The sequence below is a fragment of the Phyllobates terribilis genome, unplaced genomic scaffold, assembly GCF_046119375.1.
Source record: "Phyllobates terribilis strain yellow unplaced genomic scaffold, ASM4611937v1 Scaffold_1__5_contigs__length_1240528914, whole genome shotgun sequence".
NCBI lineage: Eukaryota > Metazoa > Chordata > Amphibia > Anura > Dendrobatidae > Phyllobates > Phyllobates terribilis.
In genome coordinates, this window is record NW_027362761.1 from 852,790,682 (window position 1) to 852,813,189 (window position 22,508).

Genomic DNA, 22,508 nt, shown 5'->3' on the forward strand with positions numbered 1-22,508 from the left:
TGGTTCTTTAGATTAAAAATTTGTATCCAAGATTACAAAAATCGTAACATTGATTACAGATAGCAGCAAGTGTAACTGATAAAATCTACAACATTCCTGGTGTATTTCTGACAGACGGTCTGACAGGGTTGCTTGAGTGGTGATATACAATACTGGGGGGTGTTGTATGAGCTGATGTAAAATATAGAGTGAAAACATGTATGCTTGCAAAACTCAAGTCTGCGTGAAGGGAAATTAGCACTATGAAATGCAATACGAGATAGACTTCAATGAGGTGTTGGAAATGTATACATGACCATCAGCGAGTCTCGTGTAGCAGGTATGGAGCAGAATATGAATGTACTGAGAGCACTTTAGCCCTGGGTTTAGTAAAGGGAACCTGTCACGTCATTTTGCCCTGGTAAACTGCCCCCAATGCCGTAGTAGAGGTCACGTAATGTGTGTCCCTAACGTGTCTAAGTATGTAACTAAGAAAAGAATTGTAATCTTTATTCACCTTCTATGTAAATTCTTGGCTTCCAGTCATAGGGGTGGTGCTGGATATTGGTATAGTCACGCTCATCCGGCCTGTAGTCACGCCCCCCCCGCCCCGAGTTTGATCAATGGGCTGAACTTCCTCCAAATCACTGCCCTCTCCAAGGAAATACCACTGCTTAGGTCTGACAGTCAGTTCCAAGGGCACGTGCACTGAAACCCCAACATTTTTGTTGTGTATTTGCACCAGAAATTACTGGTACTCAGAGACTTTGTGCATGTCCAGAGCATGAAGAACAATGTACACGGCACGCTCATGGCATGTAGGAAGCCTCTGAGTTCCAGTACCTTGAAAATTAAGCAGGACCGGTACAACCAGCTTGAATGCATATGCTCAGGTGGCTGGCAGTCAGAGAGATGCCATGGGATTTCCTCGGAGATGGCCGTGACATCAGAACAGTTCAACCCAACATTCAAACTGTGGTGGACAGAGGAGCATGACGCCACCCACATGACTGTAATTTATATAAAAGGTAATTTATATACTGGGGCATTTAGCTTTACAGACACATGTTAGGGATGCATATCGCATCACCTGTATGGCACTGGGGGCAGCTTGGTAGAGCAAAATGATATGACAGGTTCCCTTTAAAACATCTTAGAAATGCATATTACAGAAAAAGAATATATAAAGTTTGGTGTAATTTACCTCAGAATGATCTGTTAGGAGCACAAATCCTTTTACTACACTTATAGGGTCACCAGTTGCTGAGAACATTTTGGACATCAAATCACTGTATCCTTGGAAGAAGGTTACAGGCCGAAGCTGGACATCAAACAAGATGGCTGACATTCCGGCAAAGGACTCCAGCTCTTCTTCTCCTTCATCAGCGGTGGCAGCTATTAAACTTTCAAGACCTTGAGCTTCAATCACAACCTAAAATTAAGAGTGCTTTTATTATAATAGGTGTAATGTATCCATACACAAAAAATAATAGCTTCCAATATGTGAGCAAGTTTAACAAGCTAACACATGGATATCTTTGAGCTTCACATAAAGATCTAAAAAAATGGAAGACTTTAAATTCACTGTACATATTTTTGTTACTAGAGATATACAGAATGGTAATCTTTTAAATGAGCATTTGCGGAATTGCCATCCTACTATTAGTTTTTGGATAACTGGACCAAAATTCCAGAAAGGTTCAAAATTAGTATGGACATTTGCCATGCCCCTTAATAATGTGCATTATAAATAAATAAATATACTGTATATATATTTATATACAGTACAGACCAAAAGTTTGGACACACCTTCTCATTTAAAGATTTTTCTGTATTTTCATGACTTCGAAAATTGAACATTCACACTGAAGGCATCAAAATTATGAATTAACACACATGGAATTATATACTTAACAAAAAAGTGTGAAACAACTGAAAATATATCTTATATTCTAGGTTCTTCAAAGTAGCCACCTTTTGCTTTGATGACTGCTTTGCACACTCTTGGCATTCTCTTGATGAGCTTCAAGAGGTAGTCACCGGAAATGGTCTTCCAACTATCTTGAAGGAGTTCCCAGAGATGCTTAGCACTTGTTGGCCCTTTTGCCTTCGCTCTGCGGTCCAGCTAACCCCAAACCATCTCGATTGGGTTCAGGTCTGGTGACTGTGGAGGCCAGGTCATCTGGCGTAGCACCCCATCACTCTCCTTCTTGGTCAAATAGCCCTTACACAGGCTGGAGGTGTGTTTGCGGTCATTTTCCTGTTGAAAAATAAATGATGGTCCAACTAAACGCAAACCGGGTGGAATAGCATGCTGCTGCAAGATGCTGTGGTAGCCATGCTGGTTCAATATGCCTACAATTTTGAATAAATCCCCAACAGTGTCACCAGCAAAGCACCCCCCACACCATCACACCTCCTCCTCCATGCTTCATGGTGGGAACCAGGCATGTAGAGTCGATCCGTTCACCTTTTCTGCGTCGCACAAAGACACGGTGGTTGGAATATCAAATTTGGACTCATCAGACCAAAGCACAGATTTCCACTGGTCTAATGTCCATTCCTTGTGTTCCTTAGCCTAAACAAGTCTCTTCTGCTTGTTACCTGTCCTTAGCAGTGGGTTCCTAGCAGCTATTTTACCATGAAGGCCTGCTGCAAAAGTCTCCTCTGAACAGTTGTTGTAGAAATGTGTCTGCTGCTAGAACTCTCTGTGGCATTGACCTGGTCTCTAATCTGAGCTGCTGTTAACCTGCGATTTCTGAGGCTGGTGACTCGGATAAACTTATCTTCAGAAGCAGAGGTGACTCTTGGTCTTCCTTTCCTGGGGCTGTCCTCATATGAGCCAGTTTCTTTGTAGCGCTTGATGGTTTTTGCAACTGCACTTGGGGATACATTCAAAGTTTGCCCAATTTTTCGGACTGACTGACCTTCATTTCTTAAAGAAATGATGGCCACTCGTTTTTCTTTACTTATCTGATTTTTTCTTGCCATAATACAAATTCTAACAGTCTATTCAGTAGGACTATTAGCTGTGTATCCATCTGGCTTCTGCACAACACAACTGATGGTCCCAACCCCATTTATATGGCAAGAAATCCCACTTATTAAACCTGACAGGGCACACCAGTGAAGTGAAGACCATTTCCAGTGACTACCTCTTGAAGCTCATCAAGAGAATGCCAAGAGTGTGCAAAGCAGTCATCAAAGCAAAAGGTGGCTACTTTGAAGAACCTAAAATATAAGACATATTTTCAGTTGTTTCACACTTTTTTGTTAAGTATATAATTGCACATGTGTTAATTCATAATTTTGATGCCTTCAGTGTGAATGTACAATTTTCAAAGTCATGAAAATACAGAAAAATCTTTAAATGAGAAGGTGTGTCCAAACTTTTGGTCTGTACTGTACATACACACACATATGTATATAAATAGATATCTATCTGTATATATAAATATATACATGCATACATACATACACACACTGTACATAACAGTACCACTTCTCCATACAATGGGTGTCATTTTCAGAACATGTATTATTCTGTATACAGGTGCATCTCACAAAATTAGAATATCACCAAAAAGTTAATTTATTTCAGTTCTTCAATACAAAAAGTGAAACTCCTATATTATATAGAGTCATTACAAACAGTGATCTATTTCAAGTGTTTATTTCTGTTAATGTTGATGATTATGGCTTACAAAAGTAAGCACAAAAGTCATTATCTCAGTAAATTAAAATAATTAACAAAAAACACCTGCAAAGGCTTCCTAAGCGTTTAAAAATGTCCCTTAGTCTGTTTCAGTAGGCTACACAATCATGGGGAAGACTGCTGACTTGACAGATGTCCAGAAGGCAGTCATTGACACACTCCACACAATTTCCAGAGTTCCAATTTTCATTTGGAAATCAAGGTCCCAGAGTCTGGAGGAAGAGTGGAGAGGCACACAATCCAAGCTGCTTGAGGTCTAGTGTGAAGTTTCCACAATCAGTGATGGTTGGGGAGCCATGTCATCTGCTGGTGTAGGTCCACTGTGTTTTATCAAGACCAAAGTCAGCGCAGCCGTCTACCAGGAAATTTTAGAGCACTTCATGGTTCCCTCTGCCGACAAGCTTTTCAGAGATGGAAATGTCATTCTCCAGCAGGACTTGGCACCTCTCCACACTGCCAAAAGTACCAATACCTGGTTTAAAAACAACAGTATCACTGTGCTTGATTGGCCAGCAAACTTGCCTGACCTTAGCCCCATAGAGAATCTATAGGGTATTGCCAAGAGGAAGATGAGAGACACCAGACCCAACAATGTAGATGAGATGAAGGCTGCTATCAAAGCAACCTGGGCTTCCATAACACCTCAGCAGTGCCACAGGCTGATCGCCTCCATGCCACGCCGAATTGATGCAGTAATTGACGCAAAAGGAGTCCTGACCAGGTATTGAGTGCATTTACTGAACATACATTTCAGTAGGCCAACATTTCGGATTTTAAAAACATTTTTCTAGCTGTTCTTATAAAGTATTCTAATTTACTGAGATAATGACTTTTGTATTTTCATTGGCTGTAAGCCATAATCATCAACATTAACAGAAATAAACACTTGAAATAGATCACTCTGTTTGTAATGACTATATAATATATGAGTTTCACTTTTTGTATTGAAATACTGAAATAAATTAACTTTTTGATGATATTCAAATTTTTTGAGATGCACCTGTATATACACTTCACAACGCCATTTCTCTTGTGCTATATACTGGGTGTAATTTCCAATTTTTATATTTTTCTGTATAGTGGATATAAAACGTCTACACACGTCTGTTACAATGCCAGGTTTTTGCCATGTAAAAAAATCAAACCCAGAAGAATCATTTCAGAATGTTTTCCACCTTTAACCCTTTTCTGGCCCAGGGCGTACTAATACGTATCTGTGCCCTGGGCCTTATGGGCCAGATACGTATTAGTACGCCTTGGCGATTTCGCTCGCACACAAGAGGTGCGGGTGAGATTGCTGCCGAGTGTCAGCTGATTGTTACAGCTGACACCCGGTGCTATGTGCAGGGAGCGGTCCCGCACCTCTCCCTGCACATTAACCCGCAAAAGGCTGCGATCTAAATCAATCGCAGCATTCCGGTGGCAAGAGCAGGTAAGAGCTATACTTACCTTCTCTGCCGGCTTCCCGCGGCGTCTGAGTCCGGTCCCGAATGTTGCCATGGTGACCCGATGTCATCATGACAACATCCGGGTCACCAGGAGGCAGGAAGTTGCTTTGGTCATGCGCAGTGTGCGACCAAAGTAGCTTCTCCCTGTGCAGCACTGACAGGCTGCATAGCACAGGGATGCTTCTGCATTCTTGTGCTACACAGCCGATCAGACTACAAAAAGTGAAAGTCCCATAGTGGGACAAAGTGTAAAAGTAATAAAAATGTCAGAAAGTGGGAAAAAAAAAAAATTGTAAAAATATAAAAAAAAAAGAAAAAAATAATAAAAAAAAATATATACAGTATATATTGTACCCATAAATAAATAATCTTATGAAAAAAAATAATAAACCAATAAAAGTACACATATTTGGTATCGTCGCGTCCAGAATGACCTGACCTATAAAACTGTCCTGTTAGTTAACCCCTTTAATGAACATGGTAAAAAATAAAAATAAAAAACGAAACATAAAACGATGTTTTATCATACCGCCAAACAAAAAATGGAATAAAACGCGATCAAAAAGACGAATGTAAATAAAAATGGTACCGCTGAAAACGTCATCTTATCCCGCAAAAAACAAGCCACCATACAGCTCCAACGGCCGAAAAATAAAAAAGTTATAGCTCTCAGAATAATGCGATGCAAAAACAATTATTTTTTCTATAAAATAGTTTTTATTGTGTAAAAGTGGCAAAATATAAAAAAAAATATATAAATGCGGTACCGCTGTAAACGTACTGACCCGAAGAATAAAGCTGCCTTATCAATTTTACCACACGCGGAACAGAATAAAAAAAACAATTCCTTAATTGTTGGTTTTTGTTTATTCTGCCTTCTAAAAATCAGAATAGAAAGCGATCAAAAAATGTCACGTGCCCGAAAATGGTACCAATAAAAACGTCAACTTGTCCCGCAAAAAACAAGCCGCCACATGACTCTGTTGGCCAAAATATGGAAAAATTATAGCTCTCAAAATATGGCGATGCAAAAACTAGTCTTTGCAAAAAAAAACGTGTTTTAGAGTGTGACAGCTGTCAATCATAAAAACCCGATAAGAATCTGGTATCGCTGTAATTGCACCGACCTGAAGAATAAAGACGTCTAATCACTTATACCGCACGAGGAACGGCGCAAAATATAAACTTTAGGATTAGGGTTTTGCTAGGGTTAGGGTTGTGCTAGTGTTAGGGTTATGCTAGGGTTAGGGTTGTGCTAGGGTTAGGGTTAGGGTTGTGCTAAGGTTGGGTTAGGGTTGTGCTAGGGTTAGGGTGTGCTAGGGTTAAGGTTGGGCTAGGGTTAAGGTTGGGCTAGGGTTAGGGTTGCGCTAGGGTTAGGGTTGTGCTAGGGTTAGGGTTGTGCTAGGGTTAAGGTTGGGCTAGGGTTAGGGTTGGGCTAGGGTTAGGGTTGGGCTAGGGTTAGGGTAGGGTTAGGGTTGGGCTAGGGTTAGGGTTGGGCTAGGGTTAGGGTTGGGCTAGGGTTAGGCGAGTGTTAGGCTAGGGTTAGGCTAAGGTTAGGGTTAGGCTAGGGTTAGAGTTGGGCAAGGGTTGAGCTATGGTTAGGGTTGGGATTTTTTCAGAAGTAAAGAAAAAAAAATGATGACGATATGGCGACTAATGTTGAGCGCAAGTGCTCGTTACTTGAGTTTGCATCGGGTGCTCGGGTATGCGCCGAATATAGCGGGTGCTTGAGTGACATGCTCGAGTCTCCGCCCCAAATGTTTTGCAGCTGTTATACAGCCAAAAAAACCTCGCGGGGATTGCCTGCCATGCATGAGCGATCCCCGCATGTTTTTTTTTGGGTATCTAATAACCGTGAAACTTGCGGGGTGGGGACTTGAGCATGTCACTTGAGCACCCGCGATACTTGGTGCATACCCGAGTACCCGATGCAAACTCAAATAGTGAGCAATTGCACTCAAGACTAATGACAACTAATTCAATATGATGACCTAATGTTATCAAATTCTGTGTCTACCTCTGGGTTCAAAATGTTCACTATACCCCTTGATAAAATCCTGGAGGGGTGTAGTTTCCAAAATGGAGTCACTGGGGGGGTGTGGTTTCCACTATTAACACACATCAGGGACTCCCCAAACGCAACATGGCGTCCGCTAATTATTCAAGCAAATTTTACATTCAAAAAGTCAAATGGCACTCCTTCCCTTCCGAACCCTGTCGTGCGCCCAAACAGTGGTTTTTCCCAACATCCGGATTATCGGCTTACTCAGGAGAAATTGCACAACAAACTGCATGATTGCAATTTCTCCTGTTACCCTTATGAAAATGCAAAATTGGGGGCTGAAAAACATTTTTGTTGGAAAAATGTGAAAATTTTATTTTTACGGCTCAATGTTATAAACTTCTGTGAAGCACCTGGGGGTTCAAGGTGCTCACCACACACCTAGATAAGTTCCCTGAGGGGTCTAGTTTCCAAAATGGTGTCACTTGTGGGGGGTTTCCACTGTTTAGGCACATCAGGGGCTCCCCAAACGCAACATGGTGTCCACTAATTATTCAAGCAAATTTTGCATTCAAAAAGTCAAATGGCGCTCCTTCCCTTCCGAACCCTGCCGTGCACCTAAACAGTGTTTTTTCCTCACATATGGGGTATCTGCGTGCTCAGGGGAAATTGCACAACACATTTTGGGGTCCATTTTTTTCTGTTACTTCTGCGAAAATAAAAAAATTTGGGTCTAAAGTAACATTTTTGTGAAAAAAGTTAAATGTTAATTTTTTTCTTCCACATTCCAAAATTTCTATGAAGCACGTGAAGGGTTAATAAACTTCTTGAATGTGGTTTTGAGCACCTTGAGGGGTGCAGTTTTTAGAATGGTGTCACTTTTGGGTATTTTCTGTCATAAAGGCCCCTCAAAGTCACGTCAAATGTAATGTGTTCTCTAAAACAATGGTTTTGTAAATTTTGTTGTAAAAATGAGAAATCGCTGGTCAACTTTTAACCCTTATAGCGCCCTACTAAAAAATAAAATTTAGTTCCAAAATTGTGCTGATGTAAAGTAGACATGTGGGAAATGTTATTTATTAACTATTTTGTGTAATATATCTCTCTGATTTAAGGGCATAAAAATAAAAAAATTTAAAATTGCAAAATTTTCGCCAAATTTCCAATTTTTTCACAAATAAACGCAAGTGATATCGAAGAAGTTTTACCACTAACATGAAGTACAATATGTCACGAAAAAACGTTCTCAGAATCAGTGGGATCCGTTGAAGCGTTCCAGAGTAATTACCTCATAAAGTGACAGTGGTCAGAATTGTAAAAAACTAAAATATTTTCTGGTGGAAAAATAAAAATAAAGAACTTAGATAGTGTGGTTGCATAAATATGCACACCATTAAAGTAATGCTTTATTGAATTATCCTTTGAACTTTCAGTCTTTTTGTGTAGGACTCATAAGCATGTCACATCTACTGTAGAATTGTCAATCTTTGCCCAATTCTCCTTACAGTAGGGCTCCAAATCTATCAGATTGTGAGGGCATCTCCTGTGTACAGCGCCCTCTTCAGGTCAATCACAAATTTTCAATTGGATTCAGGTCTGGACTTTGACTGGCCCATTGCAAAACTGTGGTCTTCTCCTGGAAAAGCCATTCTATAGTTTATTTGGAGGCATGTTTAGTATTGCTGTCGTGTTGCAAGGTGAAATTCCTCTTTTTCTTCAGATTTTTAGCAAATTTGTGTTGCAAAATTGATTGACATTTGGAATTGTTCATAATTCCCACAACCTGAACTAAAGTTTCAGTTCCAGCTGGCAATAAACAACCCCACTGCAGAATTCTGTCTCCTATGCTTCACTGTAAGTATACTGTTCTTTTGGTGACTTGATATAAGTTTTGGCAAAACATATCCATGCTTGCATGTTTTTCTTTGTAAGAATAGGTGTCACAAGTGTGTCAGAAGTGACGGACAGTCACCCTGCAGTTGGTTGCAGGAGATTTCTTTGTTTGGCATCACAGACATCTTCTTGAAGCTGTCTCTCTAGGACCCAGCGGCTACCTTGCTCTGGCTAATTAACACCCTGGCCTGGGTGTATAAATACCTGCTGTGTGCCAGAGGGAGGTGCTGGCGATATTCACATTATCCCTTGTGAAGGCTTGAGCAAGAGCAGTACTTCTACCTCTCTGGTGCTAGAGGATGCGTGCGCATTTGTCTGGAGTCATCTAAAGCTAAGTGATTTTCCTTTGATTGTCCCCCCCTTGTTGTCTGTAGTGGTCAGTGGGGATTGACTAGTGCTCATCTCCTCCTTTCCCTAGCCAGGGCCCAATGCCAGGGAAAGAGAGGGCGAGGTATGCGTGAGGCGATTTGTGAAGAACCAATATAGGGACGTTAGTGGAAACAGGGTGAGATTAGATCTACCTAGGAGGTCTCCACTCTCCCCTTTTCCTAGAGTCTGGGCTCCCTTTCCCTCTTCTCTTTGTGTTGCACTAAGTCTTTCCTACACCTTACGTGACAATAGGATTCCGTCTTGTCAACCTATCCCACAGGCCAGACATATGAAGAATATTGGAAATTGTAGTCACATGTAGTAAACAACCCATACTTGCCAGAAATTTCTCCAGCTACTTTAATGTTGCTGTATGTCTCTTGATAGCCTCCCGGATTAATTTTTTCTTTTTATTATTTTTTGAGGATCTGTTGCAACTGTTGCAACAAATTTAAGCCACTTATTGATGACTGTCTTCACTGGTCTCCTTGGTATATCTAATGCCTTGGAAATGGTTTTGTACCTTTCTCCTGACTGATAACATTCAACAATGAGATCCCTTTGCTGTGTTGTCAGCTATTTATGGACCATGGCTTTTACTATTGTCAGGAAAATCCTACTAGAACAGCTAAACTTTATATGGCGTTAATCAGAATCATTATAAAGGATGGCAGCTGTACCAACTACTATTTAACATGATTTTAAATGTGATTGGCTAATTCTCAACACAACATATCCCAATTATAAGAGGGTGTTCACACTTATGCAACCACATTATTTTAGTTTTCTACAGATTGTGGGTGACATTAAAGGTGAAAAAGTTCTGAAATAATTCTTCTTGGTATGATTTTTTTACATGACAAAAACCTGACATACATAGATTTTATATAGTTCTCCAATGCACAAAGAAACAAGCATTGTTATCAATGGGCGCTGTAAGTCAATTTTAGCAGGGGCGTGTAGATGTTTTGTCTCCAATGTATATATACACTGCACAGTACCACAGTACCACTTTTCCTGTGCTGTAAATTTTATGGAATTCTCAGTATCTCCTCTTAGTCTTAGTATATGTAAAGTGGATATAAAAAGTCTGCACAACCTTGGAAAAATTGGCTCATAGCGCCCATTGATAACAATAAACTAATCAATTAGAAAATATTTATTTTTTACTTTTTATATATTTTCCCAACAACAAAAAAACATTTGCAGTGTGTCAGGAAAAAAAAAGAATTTTGACAGCCTAACCGATAAAATATTAAAGTGTCTTTTCATTTAGGACCAAAACACTATGGTCATCAAAAGGGTTAGAAGTAGTGTTGAGCGAGCATGCTCAACACTGCTCAGTACTCGCCCGAGCATCTCACTACTCGGGATGTTCAGCGAGCATCGAGCATTTCCGGGTTACTCGGGTGGGAGCTCGGGTCTCCGCCCTGCACGTTTGGCGCTCTTTATAGAGCCAATGAACATGCAGGGATTGCCAGCCAGTCACTGTAATGCCGCAGCCAAGTTGTTTGTGGGCATTACAGTGATTGGCTGGCCGCACAGCGTCACCTCGACTATTTAAAACCGGGCGCCGCCATCTTGGACACAGCCGCTCCGGATCAGACAGTGTAGGGTCAGTGCTGCTGAGTTAGGGAGAGATTTATACTGCGAAATAGTTAGTGTAGGGTCTCTAAAGCCTGCCAAATCAAACAAACAGTCCTTCTCAGGACTAATATCCATCCCAGATATCAGGCAGGCAGGCAGGTTGTATAGGAGACGCAGTGGTTATACCAGCAAATGCTGTATTACAGTCCTGTGTGCTCCTGCTGGTCAAATTGCTAGACCTATCCCCCGGTCTCAGGGGCCAGGAAAAATCCTTTTTTTTTCATCTAAATCCTGTATTTTTTTTTTCTCAGTCAGACTGTACAAATACGTGTCTTATTAACCTTTTGGTATCCCCCCCCAAAAAAAAAAAAAAAATTGAGTGTGTCTGTGACTGTTCAGACACCAATATAACTGTTTAAAAGAGTCTGGTGTAGGCCAGATAACTAGAACTGTGGTTTTGCAGTTCCACGTTTTAAATCTCTGTATCCTGCTTTTGGCATTTTTTCCGTAAAAAAAACCAGTAATAGTGTCTCCCTGACTGATCAGACACAAATATATCTGTTTAAAAGAGTCCGGTGTAGGCCAGATAACTAGAACTGTGGTTTTGCAGTTCCACGGGTCAAATCTCTGTATTATCCTGCTTTTGGCATTTTTTCCGTAAAAATAAACTGTTCAGACATCAATATATCTGTTTAAAAGAGTCTGGTGTAGGCCAGATAACTAGAACTGTGGTTTTGCATTTCCACGGGTCAAATCTCTGTATTATCCTGCTTTTGGCATTTTTTCCGTAAAAATAAACTGTTCAGACACCAATATATCTGTTTAAAAGAGTCTGGTGTAGGCCAGATAACTAGAACTGTGGTTTTGCAGTTCCACGGGTCAAATCTCTGTATTATCCTGCTTTTGGCATTTTTTCCGTAAAAAAAAACAGTAATAGTGTCTCCCTGACTGTTCAGACACAAATATATCTGTTTAAAAGAGTCTGGTGTAGGCCAGATAACTAGAACTGTGGTTTTGCAGTTCCACGGGTCAAATCTCGGTATTATCCTGCTTTTGGCATTTTTTCCGTAAAAAAAAACAGTAATAGTGTCTCCCTGACTGTTCAGACACCAATATATCTGTTTAAAATAGTTTGGTGTAGGCCAGATAACTAGAACTGTGTTTTTGCAGTTCCACGGGTCAAATCTCTAATATCCTGCTTTTGGCATTTTTTCTGTAAAAAAAACAGTAATAGTGTCTCCCTGACTGTTCAGACACCAATATATCTGTTTAAAAGAGTCTGGTGTAGGCCAGACTCTTTTAAACAGATATATTGGTGTCTGTTTAAAAGAGTCTGGCCTACACCAGACTTTTTTAAACAGATATATTGGTGTCTGTTTAAAAGAGTCTGGTGTAGGCCAGATAACTAGAACTGTGGTTTTGCAGTTCCACGGTTCAAATCTCTGTATTATCCTGCTTTTGGCATTTTTTCCGTAAAAAAAACTGTAATAGTGTCTCCCTGACTGTTCAGACACAAATATACCTGTTTAAAAGATTCTGGTGTAGGCCAGATAACTAGAACTGTGGTTTTGCAGTTCCACAGTTCAAATCTCTGTATTATCCACCTTTTTGCCTTTTTTACATAAAAAATAAAAAAATTGAGTGTCTCGCTCAGTGTTCAGACACAAATATATCTGTTTAAAAGATTCTGGTGTAGGCCAGAGAAATAGAACTGTGGTTTTCCTCTTCCACGGTTCTAATCTCCTTTTTACTACCCTTTTTCCATTGATAGTGCAAATGTAAGCTATTTTACTTCATTTACAATGGGCAAGGCGCGTGGCAAGGGATGTGGAACTGGACGTTCTGGTGATGGTGCGTGTAGAGGACGGAGCCGTGGCCAAGGTGAAAATGTGCCACAGCCAACAGCCACATCTTCTCGCTCCCACTTCTTGACCGAATTACTAGGGAAGCACAATACAACACCAGTATTGCGAACTGATCAGTGTGAACAGGTTATTAATTGGATAGCAGATAATACTTCCAGTTACCTGGGCACCACCACCTCCGGTCTGTCTTCCACACGGTCAAGTTTTAGTAGCCTTGAGTCTCGACCGCATACTCCTCCTCACCCTGATGCTCCTTCCTCCCACCATGCCGAGTGTCGTCAGACAGCAACTGATCCCACACTTGGACACTCTGAAGAGCTGTTCACTGGTCCATTTCCATGTCTGTGCCCCTTGTCTGCTCCGCTTGAAGTGGTGGAAGAGGAGATCCCATGTAGCGATGCCTAAATATTTGAACAGCCACGGCCAGAGGAAGTCGACGCTGGCAATTTGTCACAAGAGGTGGAGGATGACAAGACACAATTGCCACGAAGTGAGGAGGAGGATCGTGGTGCGCAATTGGAAGCGGAGGAGGTGGTGGATGATCTAGTAACTGACCCAACGTGGCAGGAGGACACGCAGAGCGAGGCCAGCAGCACACAGGGGGAGGGAGGCAGAGTACCCCAACAGGCAGGAAGAAGCAGTGTGGTGGCCGCACACAGAAGGCGGGCAACAGTTCCCCGTAACACCAACATGAGGGACGTTGCCAGTACAACCGGTAGGTCTTCCAGAGTCTGGAATTTTTTTAAAGACTCTGCTGATAACCCCAAAAAGGCCATTTGTACCACCTGCCATGCCAGCATCAGCAGGGGTGACAAAACTACCAGCCTGACCACCACCAGCATGATCAGGCACATGTCAGCAAAGCACCCGACTTTGTGGGGCGAACCCCAGGGTCCACGACCAGTGTCAGCGGGTGTCACCACTGCTTCTTCCGCTGTTGTGCGTGTAATAGAACCCCCTGTTGTGTGTGCAAGGCAATCCCCTGTCCATACTGCATGCAAAGATTCCCCCTCTTCTCAGTCTTCACTTGTTATGGCAGTTTCTCAAGAAACAGCATCAACGTCCACGTCCACGTCACACCGCATTGTTCAATTGTCCATATCCCAGAGCTTTGAACGAAAGCGCAAATTCGCAGTCAACACCCCACAGGCCACAGTCCTAAATTCGCACATTTCACGACTGCTTGCGTTGGAAATGCTGCCTTTTAGGCTGGTGGAGACGGAATCCTTCCGCAATCTTATGGCGGTGGCCGTCCCACGGTACTCGGTCCGCAGCTGACACTATTTTGCCTGGTGTGCCATCCCCGCACTACACAAGCACGTGTCCCAAAACATCTGCCGTGCCCTCAACAATGCAGTTACTGGGAGAGTCCACCTGACAACGGACACGTGGACAAGTGCTTGTGGCCAGGGACGGTACATCTCCTTGACGGCACACTGGGTAAACATAGTGGAAGCTGGGACCCAGTCGGACCTTGGGACGGAACACATCCTCCCCGCACCGAGGACTGCGGGCCCTATGTCAGTTAGAGTAGCCCCCACAGTGTACAGCTCCTGCGCATCATCCTCCTCATGTTCAGCCTCCATCTCAGATATCACCACATCAGTTACAAGCTGGAAGCACTGCAGTACTGCCTCAGCCAAGCGGCAACAGGCTGTGCTGAAACTCATAAGCTTAGGTGATAAACCTCACACTGCTTGTGAGTTGTGGACAGCTGTGAAAGAGCAGGCAGATCTGTGGCTGAGACCGCTGAACCTACATCCAGGCATGGTCGTGTGTGACAATGGACGTAACATGGTGACTCCTCTGAGGCGAGGCGAGATCACACACGTACTATGCCTGGCTCATGTGCTTAACCTCGTGGTTCAGCGGTTTCTTAAATTGTACCCCAAGTTGCCAGATCTGCTCGTCAAAGTACGCCGCCTGTCAGCTCATTTTCGGAAGTCGGCTACAGCTTCCGCCTCCCTTGCTGTGTTGCAGCAGCGTTTGAAGCTTCCGTCACACCGACTGGTGCGTGATGTCCCCACACGTTGGAACTCTACCCTCCACATGTTGCAAAGGATTTGTGAGTAGATGAGAGCAGTTGTGGAGTACCAGCTGCAACAAAGCCGTCGATATTCCGGTCAGACTCCACACATAAGACCTCAGGAGTGGACCTGGATGTCTGACATATGTACCATCCTGACAAACTTTGAGGAGTCCACCAAGATGGTGAGTGGCGATGATGCCATCATTATCGTCAGCATCCCACTTGTCTGTCTTTTGCAACGTTCAATGCATTGAATTAAAGAGGACGCATTGCAGCCAGAGTATGATTAGATGGATCAAGAAGCCATAATGGGCGATTACACACAGCCCAGCCTCATCTCATCCCAACGTGCATTGGGGGACAATGAGGGAGAGGAGGAGGAGGAAGAACAGGAGCTGGTATCATGCGCTGTAGACGGTAGTACCTGGACAACTGACATACCGTCGGTTCAGCGTGGGTGGCCTGAGGACAGGGGGGAGGAGGAGGAGGAGAGCATGATCAGTCGTCATCTTGGTGAGGACATGGAAGTCTTGCCCGTTACCAGTCTGGCACGCATGGCTGACTTTATGTTACGTTGCCTTAACCGTGACCCTCGCGTTGTCAAAATGTTGGGTGACAGTCATTACTGGTTGGTGACACTTTTAGACCCCCGCTACAAGGAGAACTTTCACTCTCTTATTCCTGAGGTGGAGAGGTCTACAAAAATGTGGCAGTACAAGACTCTTGCTGCAGAACTGTTAAGAAAATTCCCATCTGAACACGCTAGCAGCAGAGGTCACAGTTCGTTGACCAACCAAGGTGTACAGGCGAGAGAGACGCAACTCTAATCCAGCAGAGGCAGGGGAACACTGTCAACATTCTGAGACAGTTTTCTGAGACCCGCCCAGCTTACAGGCCCTGAGGCGCGGGGTACTCTCACAAGGAGTGGAAAGTATCAAAAGATGGTGAGGGAGTACCTTGTCGACCGTACCAGCGTCCTCCGTGATTCCTCTGTGCCTTTTAATTATTGGGTATCCAAGCTGGACACTTGGAATGAACTCGCTCTGTATGCCTTGGAGGTCCTGGCCTGCCCTGCCGCTAGCGTGTTATCGGAGCGTGTTTTTAGTGCCGCTGGGGGAATTATAACTGATAAGCGCACTCGCCTGTCAACTGACAATGCTGACAAGCTGACCCTTATCAAAATGAACAAGGGCTGGATTGGGCCAGACTTCTCATCACCACCAAATGACAGCAGAGTAACATAAAGTCAAATCCACTGTGTTATTTCGGGAGGTGTATTCCCATGCACCGCTTCACACCCACACATGGGTATACGCGTCCTCATTTCAGCTGTTTTTTGCTCTTCTACTTATCCTCAGCCTCCACCACCACTATACCACCAGGGTGACCGTGGTCCGTGTTGCCAGCATTGCAAGTTCCTCCGTCCTAATTTTTGGCAGCTTTTGCTTGGAAGGCATAGGCAAAGACTATGGGAGACCCACTCCCCAATAATGAGAATAATGTTTTTAATATGCTGTACTGCATGGCTCTTGTAAGGGGCATTAAAACCGTCTTGTTAAGCTACTGCGACCTCCACCACTCTTCCAAGGGGCATTAAAACTGTCTTGTTAAGCTACTGTGACCTCCACCAGTCTTCCAAGGGGCATTAAAACCATCTTGTTAAGCTACTCTGACCTCCACGTCTCTTCCAAGGGGCATTAAAACCATCTTATTAAGCTACTGTGACCTCCACCACTCTTCCAAGGGGCATTAAAACCGTCTTGTTAAGCTACTCTGACCTCCACGTCTCTTCCAAGGGGCATTAAAACCGTCTTGTTAAACCACTCTGACCTCCACGTCTCTTCCAAGGGGGATTAAAACCGTCTTGTTAAGCTACTGCGACCTCCACGTCTCTTCCAAGGGGCATTAAAACCGTCTTGTTAAGCTACTGTGACCACCACCACTCTTCCCAGGAGCATTAAAACCGTCTTGTTAAACCACTCTGACCTCCACGTCTCTTCCAAGGGGCATTAAAAGCGTCTTGTTAAACCACTCTGAACTCCACAGCTCTTCCAAGGGGCATTGAAATGTTGTTTTTAATTAACTCTAACCTCCACGACTCTTCCAACGGGCATTGCATTTCCTCCTAATTTTAGTCAGCCTTTGCTTTTCAATGCATAGGCGAACACTAAGGGAGACCCACTCCCCAATAATGGGTAGAAGGTTTTTAGTACGCTGTAATCCACGTCTGTTTCAAGGGGCATTGCAGTTCCTCATAATTTTTGGAAAGCTTTCCATTCACTGCTTAGGCCAACAGTGTACAGGAGACCCAGTTGCTATAAATGGAAAAAATTGTTAAGTTAAGGCCCTCTGACCTCCATGTCACTTCCAAGGGGCATTGAAGTGCCTCGAAATTTTTGGTAGGCATTGCACTCACTGTATGCCCTATAACTGTGTAGCCGAACCGGTCCTTTTGGTACAGAAACATATCCTACAAGACATGTGTGGTTGACTGGCCTGATATTGATGTGAATGGTCCCTGTTCCTCCTGCTCTTTCTCTTTTGCCACGACCTCATCCATCATTCATCACCTGAAGCTTTGTTTTAACGGGAGTCATAGAACTGGGATAGTAGCAGGAAAACATCCAGAAATCCTCGGAGGAGGTAGGATATGCGCCAAAACGCTGACCACCTCAGGCCTAGCCGCTACTACATACATGCGCTTGTATTCCAAGGAACAGAAAGCTAAGGAGATGGATGGCCTCATGATGATGAATAATTTACTCGTTGTGTAGGAGGCCGACCACTGCTGCTGTCTACCTTCTGAACTTTGTGTTGAAGTCTGATTGACCCAGGACCCGCAATCCTCTATGTCTGGAGGACGTGTTGCATCCCAGTGTCCAACTGTGTCCCGGCTTCCACAATATTAACCCAGTGTGAAGGCGTCAGTCAGATGGACCATCCCTGGCCACATTCACTTGTCCACGTGTTTGTGGTTAGGCTGTCCTTCAAATATGGGCGGCTGGGGACCGTTTATGGACACCCGGCCGCCCCCAGGTGGCTAAGGACCGTGTGTGGGCACCCGGCCGCGGGGCAGCTGGGGACCGAGTATGGACACTTGGCCGCCCCCTGGCGGCTGGGGAACAAGCGTGGACACCCGGCCGCCGGGCAGCTGGGGACTGAGTATGGATACCAGGCCGCCGACGCAGCCATGACGTGGTGGCCAGATTCCGCCTCCACATGCCTAAAAGGCCCAATTTCAAGTGCAAGCAAGCAAGCAGTAGGGTATTGCAGCCTGGGGGTGGGTGGGTGGCAGGCTGCATACTTGCACTTGCATTGCAAGGAATGGGGGAGGTACAATTGAACACTGCCCTGGGACAAGGACTTGCACGGGGATAGTTGCAAGTCGACATCTTCTGATGCGGCAAGGATCACTTCTGATGGGCACACTTTTAGGCAGTGACCTGGGTGTCAGAGATGCTTCGAGGGGTCTTCCCCATGCTGTTCCCATGTCTTTTCAGCACTGTATGCATGTGTCACACAGCACATCGCCAGATAAGGTTGTAAAATGTCAAAATGACATTTCCCGGTGAATGCAATACAAAAGTGCAAAAACGCATAAAAAATGCTACTTGTGAACATAGCCCAAGGTGTGGAGGAGTATTTTTGTTTTTGGTTATTTATTTTACCTTATACACAAGTCTTTACCCTGGAAAGGATGTTCCTTAACATATTTCACAGGAAAACAGTTTCAGTTACGTTTTTGAATGTTTTATTGTGAGCCTGTAAAAGTGGCTTAATACCTCTGACCACGTTGTTGACAGCAGTGACCTGGGGGTCAGAAATGCTTCCTGGGGCGATCTCCATGCTGTCCCCATGTCACTTGAGCACTGTCACTATCGTTTTTGGCACTTTTTAGGCTTTCTACAGACTGCCGGGGGTGTCGCCGCAAAAATGCTCGGGTCTCCCATAGACTAACATTGGGCTCATTGCTCGGGTCGAGCACCCGTGTATCACGGTGAACTCGGCCCGAGCTTCGAGCACCCGAGCATTTTAGTGCTCGCTCAACACTAGTTAGAAGTCCTCTCTCAGGTCAAGCAGTGTCATTTGTTAGACACTCTTGATAAAGCCTGCAAAACATAATACAATTTAAGACTTTTCGGTAATAACCCAAATTCAGAAACAAGGATAGTCCGGACAGAAACCCTGTATGACATGAGTATTGTAAGTAAACATTTTGCCTTCTCCTTGGAGAATAACATACATGCATTTTACTAGGTGGATTTCAGAAATAGGCAGCTGTTGAGCTGCTAATTTGCCGTGAAATACAACATGTCAGGCAACAGATCTTGCCGGAAGTTCTCAGTGCACATAGCAAGGCCTAGAGGACAAGTCCAGCAAGGGTACGTTGCAGGCTGCTTGGATAATTAAGTTGGATATATATCTGATTACCTGAATGGCATGCAGCTCAGTGTTTTTGGAGTAGACAAAGGTATCAATGTTACTTCTTCTCAGAATGCCAGATCCAGAGTATAGAATATCAAGACTATATGTCGTTGATGATTCAGGTCCACCTAATGGAGGAGACCATTCATTACTAGGAAATACATGCAAATCACAAATCATAGCAATTACTGTGACTTCTTCTGGACCACCGCATATCATACTTAGGTCCTCATGAGGGACCTAAGAGCATTGCTTTATACTTCATGATCAGGATATATATTAATATCTTATCAATATATGTAATATTGAGTTTATTAGAAGGAGGGGTTGCCTTACTATAGCTACGATAGACATACTAACTGGCTTCATTAACAACTGATAGCTTCATGTAACTTAATTTGTGCTTTTTAGATACCCTACATCCTATACAGACTATACTATAAGCTTATGTTTATCCTTGAGATGATTAAAGATAGAAAGGGATAGGAGAACAGAGAATGTGCAACATACGGGTCACATATCCTGAATAAGCAGATGAGGTTCCAGGCTTTGAAAAGCGATCATAGTTATGAACCTTCATATCCTTCAACACTTGCCGAATGAGCTTACTAAAGAACAGAAAGGACATATACAAGTTAGTGGCAGCAAACAGTATGTAAAATTATAGATCCTTGTGCATCTCATAATGAGTAACTTTATGAAAGTATTACTCCATTTTAAAGGCATCCAAAATTATTGTTGTTCTTTTTCACATATAAAAAAAATTTAAAACAAACATTATACTGCTGTACGTAATTACGTAAAAATTGGGAGGCATTAGTGTCACGTCAGGTGTGGGAAAGACTAAGTGCAACACAGAGGGAAAAGGGAAAGGGAGCCCAGACACTAGGGAAAGGGGGCAGTGGAAACCTCCTAGTCTGGTCTAGAGTCACCCTGTCTCCCCTATCGTCCCTATATTGCCTCCTCAGCAATCGCCGCATGTGTGCCTCGCCCTACTCTCCCTGGCATATGGCTACAGCTAGGGATGGAAGGAGATGAGCACTAGTCAACCTCCACTAAACTTTATAGACAACAAGGGTGGACAAAACAGGGGAAATGGCTTAGCTTTAAATGAATGCCAAATAAGCACATGGCAGCACGGTAACTCAGTGGTTAGCACTGCAGCCTTGCAGCGCTGGGGTCCTGGGTTCAAATCCCACCAAGGACAACATCTGTAAGGAGTTTGTATGTTCTCCCCGTGTTTGCGTGGGTTTCCTCCGGGTTCTCCGGTTTCCTCCCACACTCCAAAGACATACTGATAGGGAATGTAGATTGTGAGCCTCAATGGGGACAGCCATGATAATGTATGTAAAGCGCTGTGGAATATGTTGGCGCTATATAAAAATAAAGATTATTATTTATTATTATTATGGCCTCAAGCTCCAGAGAGGACGAAGTACTGCTTCTGCTAAGCTTCACAAGTAGAAATGGATATAGCCGGCGACTCCCTATCAGATACACCAGGTATATATACACCCAGGCCAGAGAGCTAATTAGCAAGAGAGAGGTAGCCGCTCGGTCCTAAAGACAGCCTCTAATCTAAGAAGCTGCCTGCAATGCCAAACGTAGAGATCTCCTGCAACCCACTGCAGGGCGACTGTCTGTCAACTCTGAGACACCTGTGGCAATTAGGTTCTGCTCTGCATGTATCTTGCCCTATGCTCCCATCCATTAATCCCCATAATAGCATTCCTAGCTGTAAATTCATAGATTCATGTACCTGGCTGGCATCTCAAATTGAAGAATGTCTTGAAAAACCGACAGCATATACTTGTTCATCTCTAGCGGGAGCTCGCCAATAGAAAGAAGCAGATTTTTAACCTCCATGTATGTAGGCTGGCTGTTCAGTATAATATCTGCGGCTGACGTTCTCACCGTTTTCTCATGTATTTTATAACACTGGTGGTAAATTCTGTTCATGACCTTTTTTACCTTGTAGAATATAAAAAAAAATTTTGTAAAAACATGAAAATGAAATAGATTAATTTTAAATTCAGCACTTTACCGTTTATGTATAATTTGTCTATATCAAACTAAGTATTCTTGTGCGCTAAGTATTCTTGTTTTTTCCTATTTTCTGGAAATGGAACACAAATGAATCCCATAATAATTAATGGGGTTCCTCTGCTTACATTTGCATGGGTTATGCAACTGATCTGATTATACAGTAGAAAAATAGAATGTGCAAACGCATGTGTGAACGTAGCCTCAAAGGTGCACGTGGCTTAAACTGGAAGACTTCATAGATTATTCAGTCTTCAGATCTTTCATGTTATTAAAAAATAGAAATACACATACACTGCTGTGTAGTAGTGGAGTTTGAAGGTCTCTGCGTGAATTTACCTCGTCGGTGATGAAGGAGATATGATATTTCTGGAGAGCGCTGATAGCAATGCTGCTGACAGGACCCTCCCCAGATTCTGAATATTTTAACAGCAATGGAATTCCTTCTGGCAGATTGGCATTTTTCAGGGCTAGAAGATACATCTTAACATCACAGGGTTTGCCCGCCTTTTGTAACCCATCCAAGATTAACTTCTTGGCTTCCAAAACTGCCTGTAAAGCAAACAATGCGGATGACAAATTCACGCTTCCGACATGTTAACTCATTTTAATTTTATAGCTGTCCTCACTCCTCACCTCACACCTGATACATGTAAGGCAGCATGAACACCATCACTCAATGTAGTATCTACCTGTTAAATCCAGTCCCCACCAAAGCACAAGCACCCACCGAAATACCTGTACACAATGTAAGACAACATTTACCGGTAATTCTGAACCTGTAGCCTGGTGAAGTTTCTTGATGAGGGCACCAATAATTATAACCACAGTTTCTCTAATCTCATCATTTGCTATTTTTCCTTTGTACTTGTCCTGCAATGTTATATAAAAAGGAGCAATTAAAAAGTGGGAACAAGCAGAAAACATTCTCTAAGCAAGTATAAATAAGTATTATTTGAAATTAAGCATACAACAAAGAATATCATGTAAGGAAAGGAAAAGCTAACATGCCATAAAGGCAACGCCTTTTCTTTGTGATCGCTGGCACCACATCCCATCTCAGCACACAAGAAACAGGAGGTTGTTAACCTATCCTTATTGTCTGCCATTATAAAAAGAAGTTGGCTGGGGCGAATTCCTTTGTTTGCTAATG

At 43.2% G+C, this 22,508-nt stretch overlaps 1 protein-coding gene across 1 annotated transcript in view; it reads right to left on the minus strand.

Moving 5' to 3' along the window:
• Positions 1-22,508, minus strand: part of MTTP (microsomal triglyceride transfer protein) — a 141,813-nt gene that overhangs the window by 20,936 nt on the left and 98,369 nt on the right. The window contains exons 10-15 of the mRNA XM_073638547.1: positions 22,121-22,228; positions 21,695-21,907; positions 21,072-21,283; positions 19,823-19,920; positions 19,319-19,440; positions 1,184-1,411 (exon numbers count right to left, since the gene is read on the minus strand). Coding sequence (XP_073494648.1) covers positions 1,184-1,411; positions 19,319-19,440; positions 19,823-19,920; positions 21,072-21,283; positions 21,695-21,907; positions 22,121-22,228 — 981 coding nt within the window. The remainder of the gene's footprint in view (positions 1-1,183; positions 1,412-19,318; positions 19,441-19,822; positions 19,921-21,071; positions 21,284-21,694; positions 21,908-22,120; positions 22,229-22,508) is intronic.